Raw genomic sequence first — 23,970 nt, 5'->3', positions numbered from 1 at the left:
TGCTCAGAGAGGCTCTGAGCTCAGGTACCCCTGATCGCCGCTCGCCATTATATTGGCACGAACCAGAGTGAAATCTCCCTTTAGGAAGTAGAAAGGTTCAGAGTGATTCAGGTGCGAATACCTTTTTCTCAGAGAGGCTCTGAGCTCAGGTACCCCTGATCGTCGCTCGCCATATATTGGCACAAACCGCAGTGAAATCTCCCTCTAGGGAGCAGAAAGGTTCATAACGATTCAGGTGCGAATACCTTTTGCTTAGAGAGGCTCTGAGCTCAGGTACCCCTGATCACCGTTCGCCATTGTATTGGCATGAACCACAGTGGAACCTCCCTTTAGGGAGTATAAACAGTTATAGTGATTCATGTAAGAGAACTTATTGCCTAGAGCGGCTCTGAGCTTAGGTACCTTGAATCACAGTTTACCATTGGTTGGTTTATCATGAGAACCACGTTGAAATCTCCCTTTAGGGAGTAAAAGGTTCATAGCGATTCAGGCATGAATACCTCTTGCTTAGAGAGCTCAGGTACCCCTGATCGCCACTCGCTATTGTATTGGCTCGAACCACGTTGAGATCTCCCTTTAGAGAGTAAAAGGTTCGTAGTGATTCAGGCGTGAATACCTCTTGCTCAGAGAGCTTAGGTACCCCTGATCGCCGCTCGCCATTGTATTGGCTCGAACCACGTTGAAACATCCCTTTAGCAAGTATAAACATTCATAGCAATTCACGTAAGAGGACCTGTTGCCCAGAGAGGCTCTGAGCTCAGGTGTATCAAAAGAATTTGTCTTCTGTAAGTGAAATTGTTTAAGCCGGGGACGTTGTCCTGTCATGGTAAAGACTTCACGGCTCGGGAGTGCAGGTAAAGGGTGCAGAGCAACCCACATCGGCACAGGAAATATGGATTTGAGGGGAGAATTAACTCCTCGACCAGCCATCCTTATATTCAGGGAGGGAAGCATGAAAAGAAGGTAAAGTGGAATACCCACTACAGCCATGAGGTCCAGGTCGACCATGTCAAGAGTACGGTAACTCTTTACAGTAAATCAAAATGATTATCTTGTTAAGACAGTTAGTTGTGCATCGCCAATCACCTTTGTCATGTTAGTATTAATCATTAGATTTAATCATGATATCAGTATTGCTTAAGCGTGAAGCGTCCAAATGCGTTATCATTAGCTGGTTAAAGTTATGGTAGTCGTGTCTATTAGAAAGCAGGCATTATCAATGTGCTAGTCAAGCTATGTAAAGGGAAAGCATAATGACATAAATAAATTGTGCATACATATATACAAAGAATGGGAAATTGTTTTGAAGGCTACAGAAGGAGGTTGATCACAAGGAAACCTAAGGATGCTTTTCCTCTTCGTCTACTATTCGACCATCTACCACGATCTTGCCCACTCCAAGTTGGGAGAAGTATGACTCGGGGTAGATACATGTGGCTTGGGCAACAGCATCCTCAAAGCCTGCCATGTAGGAGTCAGCGGCATCACTCATCAGGTCTTCTTGGTTTTCTGCAAGAGCTCATCCTTATGTGCCAGCTCCTCCTTCTGCCTGGCCACATCCTTGTCCCTCCCAGCCAACTCTTCCTTTAGATTCTCCACCTTAGTGCGAAGATCATTATTCCTCGCATATAGCCCCAAGGCCTCTTGGAACTTCCCAAACAGGAGAGCCTTGGTCTCTTCAAGAACTTTTCGAAGCTCCTCCACCTCTAGCATGAGTCCGCTGACTTGTCGTTTGAGCCCTGCAGCTTGGAGGGCTTCCTCTTTGGCTAGTTCCTTCATTTTCCACAACTTGGAAAGGATAAGATAGTTTGAAACTAGGGTTTCCCCCAGTTGCCTTGTAGTGTGATCCATCAACGGACCCTCCTCCAGGTTTTCCAGTTTTCCTTTAACTTTGGAGGAAAGCAGCATTCTTTGAAGGAAGGAAGTTGGGTCTGAGGAGGGATCGCACTGACCTTCCTCAGATAAAGAAGCACATGCATTTTAAACAAAGGCACGATGAACTAAAAAACAGAGGCATTTGCAATCATAAAACACGAGAAATGTAAACATTCCTAGCGCAATTATGAGCAGATTAAATGCATTTGAATATGTGGCAAGTTAAAAGCAGTTACTAGATAAAAAAAGGCACCTTGAGGGGATTGATGAAGTGAGGCGAGGAGGTGGGTTTGAGGAAGAAAGAGAGCAGAGTATTCGAAAGAGAAGCGCGAAGGGGAATGAAACTGTGAAGGGAGCGTAAGATTTCGAAGGGTTAACGTATAGTGGAAACGCAAGCGGCAACATTTCCCAACCATTGGTAATAGCCACGTGTATGCTTGTGATGGAGTGTAGTGCGACGTCACCTCAAAACATTGTGTGCATCGCTTCGCTCATAAGACACGTAGGTCACCATGGGTGAGAAATTAGCCTCTTCACTGAAACAAGTTTCAGCTTGAGCATGCGGGGCTTGTGTACTGGACCAAAGCACAGGGCTCAACGCTCGGGTGATCGGACATCGACACCTAGGTTAAGCAGGTTAGCTCAGTGGTTTGGTCGAGTTAATGGGCCACGTAAGTAAATATTTGGGTTGATCATTCATATATATAAGGTCTGATCAGCGAAAAAGTGCATGTGGTGTGTATAGTACATTTGGGTCTAGCACAAGTAAATATTTCCCAAGACGCCTAAGCCCAAGAGCGCTAGGGTTTTTTGGGATAAGCTGCATGCGTGATATGTGAAGGCTAGTACGCCTACAGTAAACAGATGGGCCACATGATGTTGGTACATGAGTTGGTACCCTAGCGGCCATGCTGTTAAGATTATGCACTCCAAGGAGGAAGATTTTGTGTAGTTGTTGTACGAAGGTTGTGCACATTGTAACAGACTCTCCTCCCATCAAACCTACTTTCACTCGAGATAAGGTTCTCATGAGAAAAGGGTTGTTACAAGAAGTAACCTAAAAGTAGTCTATAAAAAGGACTTGAGATCCCTGGTAAAGGTACACTGTTTCTAAGACTGAAACTACTTGCTTACTTACTCATTGTTTATTAGCCTAATACTAACTTGATCGTCGGAGTGCAATCAACAGGTAGGGCCCCCTCTGTTTCAACCGGAGTCGCATTCCAACACCCAAGGGAAAGATCAAAATCCAGCAGAGGCAAAAGAAGTTACAACCTGTTCCTAGAGTCAACCGGCGACCAGGTCAATCGGCAAGAACAATATTGATAATATTAATAATAATGATAATTAATAATATTAATAATAATTAATATTATTAATAATGTTAATAATATTATTATTATTAATATTAATATTAATTTTAATTTTTAACAAGTCAGTTTTTATAATTCGTATGTAAAATTAGTAGGTAACACATTACTTTATTTACTCGTGAATCTAATTACCATTACATATGGATAAAATTGGTTGGTAAATTTTCCTGCCATAACGCACAAAAATTAAGTATGGATTGTTGCCGCCAAACAACTTTATTGTTACATACGAAAAATTCTGTAGAGAACTCAATTTTGCGTACGGATAATAATTCATATGTAAAATTCGTAGGCAAGTCCTAATTTATGTAAAAATCCAAATTTGTAGCTAATTTTTAGTCGGTAACTTGAAAATTCCTTGTAGTATTGAAATAAATTTTAATAATAAGAAGAAGTATATATATATATAAAGAAAATTGCAATCAACAGATCACAATTATTCAATCTCCTTCAAATACCAACCATACAACATCAATAGAGACCACACATAGATCTATACCATTAAGGATATTCAACAAGCGGAATATTGACTAACATTCTTTAGAAGACTAATATTAAGTATGCCCTACTAGATACCACAACATCTAATTCAATACCCAAGACTTAGATTTATAAGCAAGCCTAAGAGAAATCGTCAAGGTAAGTTCATTATAACCCAAGTCATATATGTACAAGTGATCACAATTTGAGAAATCCATCATTAACTTCTCACCATCTGATCTTAGTCTATGCGACTTAGACCATAAGCGGAGCTAGAGGATCTCTATTACAACATAAGCATTCATACTTAACACACAATCAAACGATACATAACATTTAAAAAAATTCACAAATCAATTAAATATACAAACAAGTATTCACTTTACATTTTGATAAGTGTCAATTCTACTTGTTTTGGACACTTAAGTTGCTTGAATTGAATCAAATATTGACATTAGAAAGTTGTAGTCACTTACAATTTGCAAAATGATTTACGAAGATTCAATTGAATTTCATGAACTATAGAAAAAAATAAAGAGGCAGTTGATCAAAAAATGACTTTCGGCCAACCTTTTGGCCTAGTCAGTACACTAGCCCTCCTAGGTATAAGGAATTGAAAAGACGATATTCCTTTTTGAGAAAACGAAATGTCGCCTTATATGCTTATCAGATTTTGGGAAATGATTTTGATTTTGGCATTTATAAGATTTTGTGTATTAAATGCACTTTTGTACGAAAGATTGCATCGTCTTGTGTGTGTCACAATTACTGTACCGTTGAGGTGAAGGCTTGTCAATTCTTGATAATTGGATGCATTAAAATTTGACGAAGGTGATGTTATGGTGTTTCTCTTGAAATGGGTTTAGAAACACTATAAATATTTGGTATCAAATGGTATACCCCACTGCTTCTACTACATTCATATTCTTGTGTCCAAGAGATATTAGCAACTATTCTTAGAAGATATTATGTCTTCCTCAAGCTTTGTTTCCGTTTCTGATAGGTTTTCGGGGTTTTTGAGCGCAAGTGATGGGGCTACCGAGAAAGTGATTGAAACCAATAAAGATATTCATTCAGTTGCTTCATCAACTACCGTATCTCTTGTAACAAATAAAATTGGTACTGGTATGAGTTCAAGTGATGAAGCAGTGGATCTTGAGGCTGAGAGAGCATAAGATAATTGGAGCCTCCCTCTCAGTTATGACTAGGTTAACCCTAAAGTCCAGGAATACTTCTCTCGGTATCGCTATTCTTCAGCCCTTCGTAGTTTTTTGTCTAAAAATTGATAAGTGCCAATGTGTAGTTTTTATGATTATAAATTTAACACTATGGAACTTAATTGTTGCTTAATATAAGAAAATTACCCTAATCTGAGAATTATTGAATCTGATTATATATTTTGAACCAAGAAACAAATGAAGAAATTTAATCTCAATTTTTGTTTAAATTGCAGATGAATATGAAGCATTGAAAGAATGTATTCAAGTTGGCATTGAAATAAAGAAAGCAAAAACTTAATTGGATCACAAGACGATTTAGCTCAAGCTAGAGGATTTAGCTCAAGCTAAAACTGTCCAGAGTTGATTAAAGGTGCAGTACTGATCTAGCCCAGACTAGAATTGCTAACTCAAGCTAAAACTGTCCAGAGTTGATTAAAGGTGCAGTACTGATCTAGCTCAGGCTAGAATCGCTAGCTCAAGCTAAAAATGCACCGAAAGATCTAGCTTACGCTAAATTGGCTAGCTTGAGCTAAAGTTCGATATATAAATTTTGAAACACAACTCAAAAGGAAGCAGGGGAGAAAGATTGAATTTTTATAGAGAGAGATTAGTGAGAGAAGAAGGAAAAACCTTTGTTCTTAGGAGAAGAACTTGCTCAGATCAACCCTTCTTATGCAATCCAAATCAAGAATGAAGATTGGAGGAGTTGTCATGAGTGGCTAAGTTCTTTCTAACTTGGGATTGAATATAATTTACCTTGATCAAATGTATTCTTGGTGATATATATATATATATATATATATATATATAATATTCTCTTTTCTACTTGTTCTTGGTATTTTCGTTTTATGCTTATTGCTTGATTCTGTCTGATCAATAGAGTCTTGATTTTGATCCTTAAATTTAACTAGAAAGTACCTTTAAGGATCTGAAATAGACGAAAATACTTGATAACTTGTAATGTTAGGAATAGATTCCAGGTTATTAATTGCATCATACTTTTGTTCATAAAGCTGGATGATTTGTTAGATATATGAGGAATCAGTATTTGAGAAATTATCTTATGAATTTAATTTGTGAGGAATCAAGGTGAATGACTTTAAATTAAGCATCAAGAATAAGTAGTTTTGAGTATTATATATTGTATTATTCAAAATACAAATGATTGAGATAAACGCAATTCAATCCCAAGTATCTTTCTCTATATTTGATAAGTTAGTTTTGGTTTTGGTTGAATCAAACCCTAAATTTCTGAGTTACTTGTAAAATCTTTAAATTGGTTATGAACATGTTCTCAAAATTATTTTCTATACTTAATGAGTTTTATAACAGAACATCTTAATTAGAATTGTTCCCTGTGGGTTCGACATTCGTACTTTAAAGAGTACTATATTACAGTTGATTTGGTACACTTGCCGAGAAAAATCAACAAATTTCTATTTATTCTTCTGATGCTACCAAATGAATTATTTGTTTTCAGCATGTCTGAGCTATCGACAATGTTTGCCATGGTCGTGAAGGCGAGTCTTGTGATTTCTTTTATTTTTATGAAATTCATGTTCGATTTCCTTTGGATGAATTTCAAATGGGTGTTCTTCGTCTCTTTAACGTTGCTCTCACTCAAATGCATCCCAACAGTTGAGCTTTTATGCAAGCTTTTAGTGTTTTGTGTAAATATCTTTCGTTGTCTCCTACTCCAGGAGTTTTTCTTTACTACTATAGTTCTCGGCCAAACGATCAAGTTGGTTGTCTCTGATCAGTAGGTCTAAAGTTTGTCTACTTGCCCCATTTACCTCTTCGTATAAAAACTTTAAAGGCGGTTTTTTCAAAATTCTGATTGACAAAAATGGGAAGAACTATTTTTATAATGGTGACATCCCAAAATTTCCACACAATCCCCTTTAAAATTCAATTCATGGTCATATCATTCAATGAATGCGGAAGATCGACATGCTCTTTCAATTTTTAATCACTTATCTCAGAAAATTCCTACTCCCACTCTGCTACGAATATATCTTTCTCGAAAATCGGAAAAGGATTTTATCGCTATGTATTTTTCTACAATTTTTCTTTTTTTAGCAAGAGAATTTTAACTTTGCTAAATTTTCTCTTGGATTTCAGGTTTGATGGTCGCCACTAATTTGAAGGGACGAGCATATTTCTCAAAGCTATTAAATAAAACTAGTGGTTCAACCACACCTCAACCCGAAAGGAAAGTTCAACCCGAGAGAGAAGTTGAAATTGCGGAACCTATCTCTCAGGTTGAAGCTATTATTGAGACTGTTGATGTTGGTAATACTATTGTTGAGCCTTCTAAGAAGAGTAAAAAGAGAGATAGAATTAGTAGGCAGTCACATTCTTCTTCCAAGCGTCGTCGTCATGTTGTCGGAAGTTCCTCTCAACCTCTTCCCGAAACTATTTTCGGTGCTTCAACATGATTCTCAAAATTCGTGCACACTAATCTTGATGGACCATCTCGAAACATGTTTCAGGCGACCAATGTGTCTTCTCTGAAGGATTCAGTGGTTGAGTTTGCCACTCGATCTTTATTGATTGCGAAAAGACTAAGAGAAGAAATTGCTAATGGTATCTCTACCACTGAATTTGAACACATGTAGAAAGAGTTGGTTAAATCTAGCAAAAGTCTTGAGTCTACTCTTGAGCAACCAAGTCAAGGAGCTATCAAATGTTCATGCTCATTGCGAAGCTAAAAAAGAATAATTAAAGGATGAAATTGCTAGCTTAACCGCCGAAAGGTTAGGATTTCAAGGTGAAATCCAAAAGTTGAAGGGAGGCTTATCTAATTTATCAGTTGCCAAACATTTTGGCGCCGAAAAGATAAATCAATCGGAGCTTGAGATAAGACAGTTGAAGAAAAACCTATCAGAAGCTGAAAACATTGTTGTTGATCAACATAAATTTGTTTCTCCAAGGCTCTTCAACAAGTCAAATACTTTTACAAGATTCCTTTCGACGAAGGAAATTTTGATATTGACTTGACAAGCTCATTCCTATTAATGACATTTCTTATGATGAAGCACTGGGAGTGGAAGTCAAAGATGACGACGAGGATATTAATGTTGAAGAATGATTTAGTTATAATTTATTTTTTGTTATACTTCCCGGTCATTAGCTACCGGTTTGATATATTTTGACTTGGCCTCTGTTTGCCATTTTTGTAGTTGTTAAACTTTAATATAATAGTTTTAGCTTTCACATTTTCCTTTCAACCTTTCGACTTAACGTGACGAGTATATGAAACGAAATGACTAAGTATGTACTTGAAACAAACTTTGTTATTTTTTACCTAGGGGAGTTCTCAACTAATGATAAAACAACTCAAACGTTAAACAACTTAACATATGCTTAAACCTTTCTACTTTTCGACCTCCCGGCCTTTTAACATTTTGAAAATAACTTGTTGGAAAAATAAATTACATAAAATATTGTTTAAAAGTTCTTAGTCCTTTCAACCTTTAGCCCCTTTTGAATGTATCATCATAATAAATTATTAAATGATTAAAAGAGATAAGTTATTTTCTCAAAATTAAAGATTTTTTAATTAATCCGGAAAGTTTATCTTAACATTTAGATGTTGCAAAGAGTTTCTAAGTGTTGGATTATAGAGATTCGCTTAGTATACGTAGATAATACTGATTTTATTTTAGTGAATTAAGGTATCCAAACATAACAAAATTTCAATATGGCAAAACAAAACAAGTTAAGAACATGATTTTTCTCAATTGACCACCAAGATTATGAGAAATCATAAAAAAAATAGAGAAACATAAATATTTAGAGTAAATAGGAATTTATTTTATTTAAAAATATGATTAAATAAAAAATGATATTTGGTTCATGAGGTTCTATGAGGTATAGAAAAAGAAAAGTTAGAGAGAAGTTTGAAAAAAACTTGTTTTTGTTTAAATGTCTTGCTTGCCCTTTTCATCTCTCCTCGTTTCATTTTTCAATTTTCCCTGTTGTTTTCCAACAGGAATGAATGTTCTATTATTTTCCACTTTCACCCGAAAAGTGAAGTTAATTCAGGAGTCCCCCACTAGCCACTCCCTAGTTTATAAAATTGAAGCAAACCAACAACCACCTTTTTTTATCCACAAAGAGTACCACAATAATGCATTGACTAAGGATCCGTGAGGGCACTTCCACAGCTTTTAGTCGCTTATTTGAGAATTTAGTAGTGGGAGAGAAATTTAGAGTGATAAAGATACAAAACTTTAGCTTCAAGTTTTTCATATAGGTATTTATGGTGAGTTTTTTTTGTTGTAACTAAATATAATTGCATAAGTTTTGAAGAATGAGAAAAAAAATTATAGTTATTTTATCTTTTACAATAAATATTTTTTTTATGAATTTATGATTATTTTTTTAATATTGAATGTTTATAAATATATTGAGAAATAAAATATTATTTGAAATGAAATTTATTGGAAATTATGTAAAATGTATCCAATATTAAAAATAAGAAATACCAAAAATAGAAAATGCATGAAAATAGTAAAAGAAACTTACAAAATGTATAAAGTAAAGGATGGAAAATGAAATGGTTGAAACAAATAAAGTGTAGAAAAATAAGAGATAAAGGGTCCAAATATAAATTATTAAAATGAGATAGTTAAAACATTGTCGTAACTCATCCAAATTTAAGTGAGTATTGCAAATTCTAATATTTTATTACAATTATAATATTTATAGTGTACAAATCATAATTACTTTTAACCTCGAACCATTTCTATCTTTGTTAGATTTAATCTTCAATCTCAAATGTTAAGGATATAATGACCTTCATTCTTTAAAATTTTGGAATATAATAATGTTGTTTGGGACTATTCGATCATATCAAAATAAGGTGTTTTTGGTGTTATTTGTTAAGCAATGATAAGTGTATATTTTTTTTTTGAAATGTGTAAATAAAAAAAATAAAAAAAAGAGACAGATAATTGTATATAAAAATATTCAATTTCATACCAAATTAAGCTTTATAGAGTACGTAACATTTTTTTTCTTTATGAAATGCATGCAAATTATAAAATCTTGACCAATACTTCGCTTGTAATATTTTTTTATTAAGTTAAATATAATTTTAGTCTATATAAAGTTTAAAAAAATCTATTTTAGTACTTATTGTTATAACATATGGCTAAAACAAGAGGCGGTGAATAATTTCGCAAAGACTGAAGTTAGATTGAAAAAATCAGTTAAAATATTTACAGTTATGTATATAAAACAATGTTTATTAGACTAAAGAAGAGAGATTCACACATAGAAATTTATATTGGTTTAATCTTAACAAAAAACTACATTCAATCCTCAGCACATCACTAAGAATTCACTAAGTAATCAAAACTAGATTACAACATAGCCAAAAGTCTTGAACCCTTCAAGAACACACAAACTCTCAACAAAACTATATTTTTCAAAAATACTATCGAAAACTATTTTAAGAGAGAGAAAGAGAGAAAGGAACTCTTAGTGTAAACATGGCAGATATTACGTTCTTGTCACTAATTTCCCTAGTGATTTCCATGAAAAGGAACTATGGAGATTTTTGCAGAGGTGGGGAAGAGTCCTAGATGTCTTCATTTCCATAAGGTTAAACACAAAAAAGTCGTTTTGGGTTCGTTAAAGGGATAAGGGATGCATTTTTCTTAGAGAAACAGTTGGACTCCATCTGGATAGGAACTTGGAAACTACAGGCAAATTTACCACAATACAGTAGGCAGGTGATTCCAAAGAAAGACTAGATGTCTAAACAACAACACATTGTACCCCGAAAAGTTTGGAGTCAGAAGGATAATCAACGGTCTTTCGCTCAGGTGGTTAAGAGTGGGAGTGTGAGTAATTCCCTGGAGGTAGCCATTGACACTACGCCCCATATTAGGGTGAAGGTGGAGACGACTTCGTGGTTGAAAAAGTGTTTCGCAGGAAGGCTATCAGAGGCAGCGGGTTTGTAGTTTGTCAAAGAAAGTTTTTGTCTGGGAGGGTTCAATTTTGTGAGAATATGATATCTTAGGGAGAAGTTCGTGCTTCTGTTTTGTGAAGAAGAGGGCACTATTGAAAGGGCTATTATGAAGAACAAAGAATGGTTTGATGGTGTTTTCGATTCTTTAGTTCCCTGGAACGATTCTTTTGTGGTGCCTGAGAAGTTTGTCTGGGTTTGGTGTAGAGGTATTTCGTTGTCTCTCTGGAGCAATCAGTACTTTGAACGCATTGGGGCTCTTGTTGGCACTCTTATAGAGGTAGATGAGGTAACCATTACAAGAGAGGTGCTGGAGTACGCGAGGCTACGTATTAGAATTTTGGTGGGAGAGGAGGCAAGATCGGTGAAATCAGTTAGAATTAACGATACATTGTGTCAGGTGTCTTTTGAAGAAGAGATTTGTTTTCTAGACCATTTGAGAGAGTCTTTCCTCAAGGAGTGCCACACAGGTAACGAGGATGATTCAGAGGCTTGTTCAGATGCCAGTCTTGGTGAAGAAGGCTTTTTCCGAATCAGAGTGCTTGGATTATGGAGTAGGTTTGGTGAGAAAGGTGGAGAGGAACAAACCTTTCAGTTTTCGGAGGAGGAAGGAGAAATTCCAAATGGCGGCACGTGCATTATCGAAAAAATTAATTCTGTAGTAAATAATTAGAACGTGGCATTGGAAATGAGGAAAGAGAGTAATGATTGTCTGGGGAAAGTGTTGGGGAGTAAGATGAACAACTTCGTGCTCGTGTCTCATTGTGGATCTATTTTTAAGGAGTTTGGTTTGATGACCTAATTTGTAGTGGGTCTCTCCCGGCCCAACAAAGGGTGGAAAGCTGGGTGGGGGGAATCAGTAGTCATTCTGCTGATGTGGCAGAGCATGTGGGGAATGTTGCTCCGCCTTTGGTCGTGGATGATGGGGCAACATTCGCAATAGTGAGGATGGGCGGTGGGGGACTCGCGAGGAGCGGAGATGGCGTTGCAATTATTGTAACACCGGTTTCTCCTCCCAGAGTAGTGCTTGGCAGGTCAGAGTCTCTTTTTGTTAGTTGCCCTTATGAGAAGGATGGTCGACACTGGCAAAGGAGAAGGTCTTACATCTTTTCCGATTAAAAGAAGCTCTACTATGGTTGGGAGGGCATCTAAGTCCGCTTCTACTTGGGAGTTGAGGCCAGTAAATTCTATTACGGACAGTGGGGATAGAAATTGTAACAGATTGTTCTGGACGAATAATGATTTTGGTAAAGTTAGAAGTATGTGGAGTATTGGCAAGGAGTTGGGTTTTTCTTTCTTAAGGGAAGAAGAATTTGCTATAAACAGGTTGCGTTCTATGGAAAACCGGGACAATAGGAGTAATAGGATGGAGTTTAGTGTTTCTAAAGATGAATTTGCTTAGTATGAATATAAGGGGGTTAGGAGGAAGAGTCAAAAGAAAATATTTGTGCGATTTGATCCACAAAGAAGAGGTAGGAATGGTTTGCCTACAAGAAACAAAATGTTCTGGGTTCGAAAAGGAGAACTATTTTCTTCTTTGGGGTTCTAATGATATTGATTGGGTAGAAAATGGTGCAGTAAATAATCTCGGAATGTTTATCACTATGTGGAGAAGAACTGCTTCCAAATGACTAGTTCTTTTAAAATGGAGAAATTTCTCTATTCTAGAAAGGGTTTGGAAGGTTGGAGATGGGTTACAAGTAATAATAATAAATGTATATTGTGCTGGTTCGTTGAGGGAAAAAAATGAGGTGTGGGTAGAGATTAGCGAAATCAGGAAGAATCAACATGACAGGGCTTGGTGTGTCGTTGGAGATTTTAACTCTACCAGGTGTAAAGAGGAAAGGAGAAGTGTGATCTCGATTTTTTATTATAGTAGAGAAATCATAGGGTTTAATGATTTCATCGAAAAAACAGATTTGGTGGAACCGAACGGAGCAATAAAGAGCATAACTGACAAGATTTTGGTGTTCAAGGAGTGATGTGAGTTGATTTTAAGATTGCACATTTTATGGTGTCACTTTGTTTATGAATTTTTTATTTTTAGCAATTATGGTGACAACCTTTCCCACTGGACACAAACTTAACCAAGTGGTTAAGTAAGTGTGAAGGTTCACTTCAGAAAGAGAAAGAGAAAAAGACAATAATATGGTGTGGATGATGCAAGGATAGAAATTAAGACAAGGATAAGTAAAGAAGAAGAATAAAACAAAGAACAAATTAAAGACTAGAAGAAAACATACATGGAATGGAATGGAAGGTGCAAATAGAGATAAAAAAAGGAAGAGTTGAAGAGAGCTTATGGAGGAAGAAAGATATTATGCCACTTGGAGAAGAGAGGACTCCAAGATGAGTGGTGTAAAGAGTCGCCACTTGAATCACCCTTGCAGAGTTTCTTTACTTCAAATTTATAATGTGTCAATACATGGAGGAAGGCACCCTTTACATAGGAAGAAGTGACGTGGAGGGCAAGATGACTTAGGTCGAGAACAACCTTTGTTGTTTGTGTGGGGGTCTAGAGGAGTCGACTAGTCATTTTGTTCTTTGGATGTAGGATTTCTTGGCTAGTTTGGAATCTTTGCTACGCGTGGTTAGGAGTGAGCTCGATTGACCCTCTTTTGCCTGTCTCACATTTTATGCAGTTCATTTTTATTGATGCGCCTTTATCTGTCAACCTTATTATGGGTAATATTTGGATTGTGGTGGTAAGCGAGATCTAGAGACATAGGAATAATCATATGTTTAAGGGCGGAGTGATCGACCATCCCGAAATTTTTTCCTTGGCACAATTAAATGTTTGGTCCTGAATATTTCAAAGTTGCCTTCAATGGGTTTTTTCTTCTCTGATTGGTGCTTAGAACCACAGGTTTGTATGCTCTCATTAAAAGAGGTTTTTAGGGTGGCAGGATGTTGTCTTTTGTTTTTTAAGGGAGTTAGCTTTTGAAGCAGTTGGGTGAGGTAGGCCTTTGCTATTCGATTTTGCCAGTGATGGTAATGGAGGTTTCATGTGGGGTTTGGTGTGTTCGGAGAGTGGAGTGTTTGTTTCTATGTACTGTATAAGGGTTGGATCACCCTTTAAGTGGGTCACATATATTTATTTTTTCTTGACGAAAAAAAAATAACACAATTTAAAAAGAGTGAATTAGAATACACTTGGGCTTTACACAATTGAAGAACAAAAGATGAAATAACCCAGGATCCTATTTCAAACAAAAGCAATGATCCAAGACTTCAAGAATGATTAACAATTCTTTGATCTTCTCTCTTGAAAAACGTTTTCAATAAATTTTTTTTTTTAATGTTTAGAAAACCGTCCTTATAAAGACTTTAAAAAATGGTTAAAACGGTTTGATCATTAAATAAGATGTGTTAAAAGCATTTAAAAACGGTTTGAAAATCATAACAAAATTTTGTTAAAATTACTTAATTGATTTTTAAAACAAACGGATTGTTTTCGTTTTCTATTCAAAATAACTGACTGATTTTACTTTATAAAAAAGACAAAAGAAAACAAATCATTTTTAAATCCTTTTAAATATTTTAAATGTTATTCAATCGATTGTCACGATAAATTAGTCTGTTGAAAAACTTGTTATAGTCACCAAACTTGAATAGAAACTTTTTCAACTTATTTAAAACACGAAATAACTAATTAAAATCAACACGGATTTGAAAAACAAACAAAAATAGATTTTAAATCATACGAACTTAGATTATAACTAAGTGCAAATTAACAATTCAAAATTTACTTAACTACACACATCAGCAGATTCTTCAAGCTCTACACACATCAGCAGATTTTTCAAGCTGAATTTAGAAATCATCAAAGCAATCTTGGTGAACACTTGTACCTTTTTTTTTCATTTATGTAGAATTTGAAATCACTTTTTTAATCCTTATAAAATGTGTGACTTTTAGTTTTAGTTAATGTAAAATATTTTTCTTTGATTTCAATTCTCCAAAACTGTGAATCACTAATTTTAGATTTTACTATTCATTTTACAATAGATTAATAACGTTTATTTTACAAATCATAAAAAGTCTTTTTTAAGAAGTTAAATATATTGCCATAAACCCTACACTCTAATCATTATATTTCACCATCAATATATGTTTGATGAAATGTTCTTTTAACATTCTGTTCAACACATAAGTAACTAGCTAATATTATATAACATTTAGGATAAAAAAAAGTGATAATTTAGAAGGCCAAAATACAAAATAGCTTTACTAATACTCATTTTACATAAAATAAAAATATTTTATTTTTTTTATTTTTGTTTTCCATTAATTAGATAATACATCTTATTTTAGTTAAGTTGTACAAATTATTATTGAAAATGTGTGAAAATATAATTATTTTAAATGGTATGTGGTGATAAATGGATTGTACACGTACTATACTAATATGTTTCTACTAAATTTTCCTTTGTTCCAGTAGTTATAAATTCTCTCATATATTAAATGGATTAGAGAGTTCAATTACTTTCTTCATTGCAAAATGTTAATATTAACTTTAATAATAAATAATAATATTACTATGCTTTAAATTGAAAAAGATTATTTTTACCATTACAATGTAATGCCGTAAAAGATTAATGTTATAATAATATTTATAAAAAATATTATGATAAAAGTCAACGTTGTCAAGGTCGTTTTATGATTAAAATGAAATTGGAGCACTAAATGGAAATTTAAATAAATGGAGTCTCCACTCCCACCCAACTGACAACATAGCCGTTCTCGTATTTGTCCTTTAAACTTTCATTTCTTTTAACATTATATTAGATAATAGATAATGATTTCAAATCATTATGCCGTGAATTTTATTCACCCTCAAACATAAAGTTCATGGAATTGTATTTACAAATCTTAGTAATTTCACTAATTTAATATTTTGAAAATAATAAATATACCTTTATTATTATTATTATTATTTATCCATAAAAAATAAACTTATGTTAGGGCCTACAAAACTTATTCAATAGAATCATTTTAATTCTGAGATAGCTTCGTTATTTTTTAACTTTTTATAAAATTATAAAATTCAGTTAGCCTTTATCTTATCCAGGAGTGTTGGACAAATCAAATTTATATTATTTACATCTAAACATATTAGAATTTCAACTTTAGAAGATGACTATTGGATAAAATACTTTTTGGAATGAGGAAATTATAATTTATTGTTATATTAAATTTTGTTTTATAATGTATTTATTAAAATATTTCTTATAAATATAAATTTATTTTAGTAGTTATAATGTTTTTAATGTTTTATTTACTTTTACTCCTTAACTTACTTATGTTGGGTCATCTTATTTGCAAACATTTTCACTCTCATGTAACACCTTATAATCATAGTTGATACACAAATAAGAAAATAATATAAGTTAGAATTTGAAAAAACATTCATACAACACTTTGTATTAAACATTAGTAAGTGTGCATCTCAAATTAAATCTCATTCATTTAGATATTTCACATAATAAAGTGTATTATGTTAAATGACATTGAAGAGATCATACAAATGTGGGGTTGACCTTATTTGTCAACAACTTCTTCTTAAACATTCTAGAGAACTAAGGGAAAGAGGTGATATGTCCATCCGGGATTCCACTTAACCATATTAGAATTATTCTAGTGAATGTGCCCATGAACATCGTACATCGGACTGCATCCGACCCCTCAGAGATAATCATTTGAGCCCTTAACGCTTTTAAATGATTTTCTTGGTCCTCTACACCCGAAAAAAGGCGATCTTGGGTGTGATATAATGAGGTGGTACAAGCTCTTCAATGATTTGCTGAGAGAACGAGTTTGGATCGTACCTTGATGACAAGTCCGAGGAATGTTCCCGGGTGGGTTGTCGACCATGGCAATGCATGTCCCTACGCAACTCCTCATTAGCCCTACGCAACTCCTCATTAGCTTGTGTGTGTTCTTCCATAACTCTTCGGGAAGCTTCAATTTCTGCCATAAGGCGTGCCTGGTTCAGTCGTATTTCCTCACGAAGGCGTTCTTGCTCTGCCATAGCTTCTTCCTGAATCCGTTCTTGTTCACGTTTGTATTCCTCGCTTTTCTCTTGGAGAGCTCTTATGGCCTCCATAATTTGTTGCAAGGTTGGGGTCTCACCACCTTCAAATCCTTGTGTTCCTTGTCTGGTACTTTTCATCACGTCGGATTGCTCAGTCGTAAATGCAGGTGGGGTCAGATTTTATTAGATCCCTCGATGGGCGCCAAATGTTCTCACCGGTTGACTTCGGTCAGACTTGGTGGTGAGGTCCGATTTGACTCATCTTCACGTGATGCTCCGAGATGCTTATGCTTTGTGACAAAGAGGGCTCTACCTGTTGATCACACTCTGAGCATTCAAACTATAAATTTGTTTCAGTCTACAGTTCTCAGGAAAAAAAAACTTACCTTTATTCAGGGTATTAAACCCTTTTATAGACATTCCTTCAACAACTTTCATCAACCAGAATATTATTTCAACAACAAGAATATAATTTCAATAGCAAGAATATAATCTTAACAGCAAAAATATTTTGTTAATGAGTACCTTTATTTTTTTGGTACAATGCAACATTATTCCTAACAAATTTTATATTGAAAGTATATATATGCTTAACTACCTCAGTTATTCACCATGTGGTTTTGTTTTTAATTATCCTCTTAATAAGGACTGTAATCATCTGGGCCGACCTCATGACGTGTCATTGGGCCCATGATCACCTTTGGCCGATCTAGGTATTTTTCATATGGGTCTGTCTAATTCGAGCTAGTACACTTAAGTGATTGGATCAAGGACCCGAGCACATCCGACCAGTACAAATAAGCTAAATACGTTGTGGTAAGGCGTATGAATTGCAGTTATAGGTGAAATTTCAAAACAGAGGAATAATTGCTTGTTTAAGAACAGGAAGTTTGATCATAAAGAAATCTTCACAATGGCACAGTTAAAGGTATGATTGTGGTTGTTAGCAAAGGAAAATTATGCATCTTTCTCATATTTCGAATGGTATGTCATTTGCATGAAATTGATACATAAGCAGCGTAAGGCTGAAACAAGTTGAAAACAGGGTTAACAATAATGAGGATATAGGAGTTCTTTGCTTGATGCGTTGAGTTAGGGTGTTTGCTTTTAACCTTGAATGTTACACTAGTCTTGTGGTCAGGATGTGTTTGGTTTTCTGGAGATGAGGAACAATAACGAGGCAGTCAATTAGATGTTCGGAGGGGAAGGTCGGTTTAGGAAGGAATAGAGGTAGGAACAAAAGGCTGTAGTGTTGGAAGAAGGAAAGCAATCAATGTCCAGAAGGAAAGCCCAAGCTGATGGAAGACTCACATAGAGGCAACAGTTTTGCAGCCGTCGGTTATAGTGAAAGACAAGGTTGTTAGAATTATAAGGCTAAACAAGAGGGGGGGTGAATTGTTTATAAAAGTTTTTCGCAAATATTTGATTGAGAATGAAACTTTATCAATCAACCACAAATAAACAACTAAGAAAGACAATTAAACAAAGATTCAGAAAATTGTTTCAGAATTTTAATCAGTTAAAAATACGTTTTAACCGATTGTTTATAGTAGCAGCAGAAGATGAATTTACATAAACAGTTATGAGAGTTAAGAGATAGAGAGATTCCCACAAACAGATTATACTGATTCACTCAACCCTGAGCTACATCCAGTCCTCAGAACAACCTCTGAGTATTCCACTATGTAATCAATCACAAATTACAACAACACACCACAAAGAGGTGACTTTGAAACCCACAAAGCCTACTCACCCCCTTTGCACCAGCACACACCTCAAGCCTACTCACACTGACTTTACAGGATTTTACAAACATGTTTACAATATCATAATACAATTACAAGAAACTAAGTAAGGGTAGAAAACACCTGGAATTACAGAAAACCATAAGCCCTATGACCAGTTCTTGAACCACAACAAAGCTTAAAAGCAATCTTGCTAATCTTGGAAAAACTTATTTCACAAATAGATTGTAATCTCTCTTTTTTATCTCAAATAAGAGAGTAAAACTTCTCTATAAAATATTTGAAAGAAGGTTATATTTATAGCATTTGAAATCTAGTCGTTTAAGGCAACATAACAGTCAAATTAGTTTTGTTCTCATTTCAAACAGTTGAAACAGGTTTTCAAAAAACTGTTAGCACAACACTCATTTAACCGGTTGAAACCACAATTTAACCAATTGAATGGGTCAGGTAGTTGCAAAACCAATTCAAAAAACAGTTTCAAAATCTCATTGTCAGCTAAGTGACTAACAACCGGTTGTCTTGACAATTCAACTGGGTTTTTTCCCTTTTCATGGAAAAAACACTTTGTTTCTTTTAAAACTGATTCATCAAGCTTTGTGTAGAGATCAAGGACTGATCTTAACAAAGATTCTAAACAACCTAATTTAAACCCAAACCCAGAAAGCAGCACAACGTCAGGCTTCATGTGGATTTGATACATCAAAAGCACCCATCTTCAATAAAGATGAGCTAGAAGGCAAACGTTGGAGGACCGTCGGTGGCAAGTGTCAACTATGCAGCCAAGCGGCGAATGGGGTTTTTTCCCAACATGGTTGTGGGTCTGGGCGAATGTGTTTCTGAACATGAGAAAGATCATTGAGGTAGTATGAATGTGTTGTTTCAGAATAACATGAACCTCACATATCACTACAAGAAAATCGCTAAATAAAAATAAATTTTAGAGACAAAAATAATTAATTGTTATACTGACTAAATTAGAAATTATTTGAGACTAAAAAAGTTATTTAGATTCTAAATTTGGTAGTAGAAACTTTGATAGTTAAATTAGATACCAATTTAGAAACTATTTATCAATAATAAAAACTAATTTAAAAATAAAAAAAAATTAGTCTCTAAAATAATCTCTAATTTAGTTAATATATAACAATTAATTATTTTTTGTTTTTAAAATTAGTTTTTATTCATTCTTTGTAGTGAATTATGCGGATAAAGAGGTATTCTTTATTTATTTGCAGCAACACTTTGTGAGTGGAGAGCCTTTTTAAATTCTTTTGTTTCTTGGATATTGATTAATTTTAATGGTTAGAAAGTTTTGTAGAAGTTGTGTTTTATGCACGAAACGAAGAGAGTGTTTGCATTACTTTTGCAATTGCTGCAGTATTTTGCTTTAGTTGGTTAGAGTCTTTTTCTGGACTGTATAGTAGAAGGTATTGAGGGAGATTTATATTGTCAAGGAGCTGAATTTTATCTTATGTAAAAGGGTTGAGATGTTTTTAAAATATTTTTATTAGTTATTTTTTTATAAAAATATAATAAAGTGTATTATACAATAATTAAAATTTATAACTCATGTCAGAACTCCATATAATAGAACACCTCCAACACAACCACATAGAATAGTAATTAAGTTCTCTCATATCATAATCTACCAAACCAATTATCTTTCAAACTATAAAATCAGTCGTATAAAATCTCACCACCTGATAATTTTTAAATATGTGATTCCAATAAATATGTCTACATCATACATCATATCTTTTAACATACATTCATATATTTCTAACTCAAATCAAACATCACTAACATGAAATTCATATAATTGCTTACTCTATAGAGAAATCAATCACCCTAAACCAATTAATATTATAACTTTAATATGAAAAAAAAAATTCAACATAAAAATCAAAACAATAAAAAAAATAAAAAATAAGTATTTTTGTCCAACGTCTGGTTCACCCAACAATCACTCAATTAATAAAATTCACCTAGGAGATTAGGCTTGTCCAATTACCAAAGTTCTCATAATTTTATTAAAAAAAAATCGTCTTACGAGATTTTGGCTCGCCCACAATCAATCTCCTGGAAACTTTTATTTAACCTCTCGCCTAACAAGGGTTGGCTCGCCTAATCATCCAGCCACCGAAGACTTAATTCGCTCAACGAGACTGGCATGCTCAACCACCAATGCTCTTGACTTTTTAATTCTCGATTTTCATCGAGTGAGTCTACATAACTAATAATTTATGAAAATTTTTAAAAAACTAATTTAAAATATTGAAATTAAAATACTAAAATATTCATTATTTATTTTATTTTTGTGTCAATGTGACATTAATACAAAATCTTCCTGAGTTTTATTCATGATTTAAATTCTCATAAACTATATTTATGTTCTGATCGATAAAAAGGAAAATAGGTAAAAAAAAAACGTAGAGAAATGAATGCCTAGTAGAATAAAAATGAAAACAAGAGACATAAATGTGAATTAAAGTGAAAATAAAATTGTTTTTAAGAGTAAATAAATTATATTCTACTTGTAAAGATCTACCTATATAAATTTCAGATTATGTCACTTAATAAGACCATCATCAAATATGTATTATATATTTTTATAAATAAGACTAAAATAGAGTATATAAATAAGTATAAATTTCATATTATAAACTTTTTTATAAGAGTAAATTAAATTTAAACTTGTAATTTTATAGGATTAATCTCGTGCTCCCAATTCTTTTGCTATTTTTTACAATTTTGCACCAAAAGAAAATGCAGTCTCCTATTTCATTTTCTCACTTTATTCATACTTTCACTTTTCCAAACCCTTCTTTTCACTTTCTATAACTCTCTGCCTTCTGACTCTCTTTTATCTGTACTCTTAACTAACTAACACTTCCCATCTCTTTTCCATGAAAGAAAATATTTGTCTTGTCTTATTTATAATTCATTAAAATTTGAAATGATAAAAGATAAAGATATTTCTTTAATTTCTTCTTCAGTTCAATTTTGAGAAAGAAATATTGTGTATTTTGTTAAAAGAAAAATGAATTTAAAAAAGAAAAAAGAAATCACAGTGGATACGTAGAGAAACAATTAAAATAGTTGAAGAAAAAGAGAAATGTGAGTGGTAGAAAAATATTATCCACACACTTAATATCATCTGAAAAGAAAGAATACTAAAATAGTAGTTGTCGCTTATAATTCGTTCGCAAGTTGTCACTATCTTTGGGCCTTTTGATACCATGCAAAGGCAAAGCGCCACGCTTTCCCCATTGCCATTCATCACCGTCGGTGCCCGCGCTCGCACGAATCCCTATTCTCATCCAATCCAACGGTCACAACTCAAAGTAACACTAACCTATAAAACAGGCTACACGACACTCCAAACAAATCCATGTCCAACAATACCCTTGAATTAATTAATAAATTAATTAATTATTATTCCTCTTTTTTCCGTTTTGAAATCTTCTAGGCCTCTAGTCCAACAATAACAAACTGACTTTACAATGTTCCCCAAATTAAAATATTCTGTGAATCCCCTTCTTTCTATTTTCCCATATTTTGACCTTCTCTTTCTCTTTTCCCTTCTCCTATATAATCTTCCACCCCCCTCATCTCTCTCCTCATCCTTCACCCATTCCCTTCTTTCTCACTCTCTCACTCTCTCACCATACCCTAATGGAGGAAACTTTGGTGCCAAAGAGGCCTAGAGAAGAACCCCAAGTGGAACAACAAAAAGAGTTGGAGTTTGAACAAGACTACTCCTCAAAGAGGCACAAGCCATACACCCACATCCTCTCTCTTCTTGATTCAGAGGAAGAAGACTCCACACAAGACCTCTCCCCTCTCATCACAACCCTCCAACAAGAAATCACTTCTGCCTCCAACAATCATAATTTCCAAGATGCCCTTTTGCTCTGCCCTACTCAACCAATTGACCTAGACACCCTCACAACAATCAATGCCTTGGAGAATGGGCCAACACCAACATCACAACAACACCAACAACAAGTGGTGAAGGAAGAGGAGGAGAGTGACAAGGAGAGGGTCATGAGACACCTCCTCCAAGCCTCAGATGATGAACTTGGGATTCCAAGTACTGGGGATGGGGTGTTTGAGTTTGTTGGAGAAGATGGCTTCAATAGTGACCATGGCTTTTCATCTTTGTGTGACAAGTTGTGGGAGCTTGAAGATGAGAGAGCCAACTACTATGCTTTTTTGCAATCTGAACTCTTCCTAGGAGGACATTGAAAATGGTAACATAGTAGGAACAAATATGGACGATTTTTTTTAAGCTGTCTTTTGTAAAGATCACCACAACTTTATCTTCTCATTGCTTATCATCTACAGTTAGGTTAGAGCCACTTTTGCAGCTCAATCTGTACTTCAGCACTAGAAAATTAATTAGATACTCACATTAAGAAAAAAAAGGAACTTACACTTTTTTTTTCTTTCTCTCTTTAATTTCTCATCATACCAAGATTCGATGGAGTTTCAAATACGGGTCGCCTTTTTTGCTTGCTCCGTCACCCAAACGGATTAGACCACATATAAATAAATATAATTGTAATTTTAAATAATTATTTATTATTAATAAGTTATAACATACATTAACTAAGTTTTTAATGAAAAATTATATATTCAACTATTCCAATATACATATATTTGGGACTCTTGATTATACTTTTTACCCTCTTTTTTCGAAATTTACTTACTTTATAAAAAAAATTTAAAACCCTCCCAAACATTAGTTTCTCTACTTAATTACCTATGGTTAAGTGATAAACTTTTATATTTACCCATTACTTAATAATTCGATGAAGAATGTAAAATTATTTAATTTAACTGTAAATTGAGACATCATATCAAATTATAGTTAAATTCATAAACCGTATGTAAAAGAAAAAATAATTGATATTTCCTTGTAATATTTTATTTTGATAAAAATATGTTACTTAAATATATAATTATGATAATTACTCTCAAATCGTGTATCTAATGAAAAACAAGTAGGAATACAAGTTTAAACTAACTGACAATTTATTATTAGGAAGCGTTTAGTTATGTTAAGTTTAAATAGACCGTATACCACATATATTATTAGATTATGTACCTATAAAAGTTTCTCAAACATAAAAATAATAAAAAATTCAAGTATAATATTGGAAGTTGCTCATATATTTTTTTTTTTCTCTTGAAGCAAGTAGAGATTATTTTTTCCTTTTTAAACATATAGAGATCGAGGGAGTAACTTCATCTCTTTTTT

General features: G+C 34.0%; 1 protein-coding gene across 1 annotated transcript; it reads left to right on the top strand.

Moving 5' to 3' along the window:
* Nucleotides 1-22,280: 22,280 nt before the first annotated feature.
* Nucleotides 22,281-23,233, top strand: LOC137810772 (uncharacterized). Its single transcript, XM_068612193.1, has one exon. The coding sequence runs from the start codon at nt 22,383-22,385 to the stop codon at nt 22,953-22,955; it is 573 nt and encodes a 190-aa protein (XP_068468294.1). The 5' UTR covers nt 22,281-22,382; the 3' UTR covers nt 22,956-23,233.
* Nucleotides 23,234-23,970: the final 737 nt, after the last annotated feature.

Source organism: Phaseolus vulgaris, chromosome 2 (genome assembly GCF_000499845.2).
Source record: "Phaseolus vulgaris cultivar G19833 chromosome 2, P. vulgaris v2.0, whole genome shotgun sequence".
In the NCBI taxonomy this organism is placed as follows: domain Eukaryota; kingdom Viridiplantae; phylum Streptophyta; class Magnoliopsida; order Fabales; family Fabaceae; genus Phaseolus; species Phaseolus vulgaris.
This window is presented reverse-complemented; position numbering and strand designations above follow the sequence as displayed.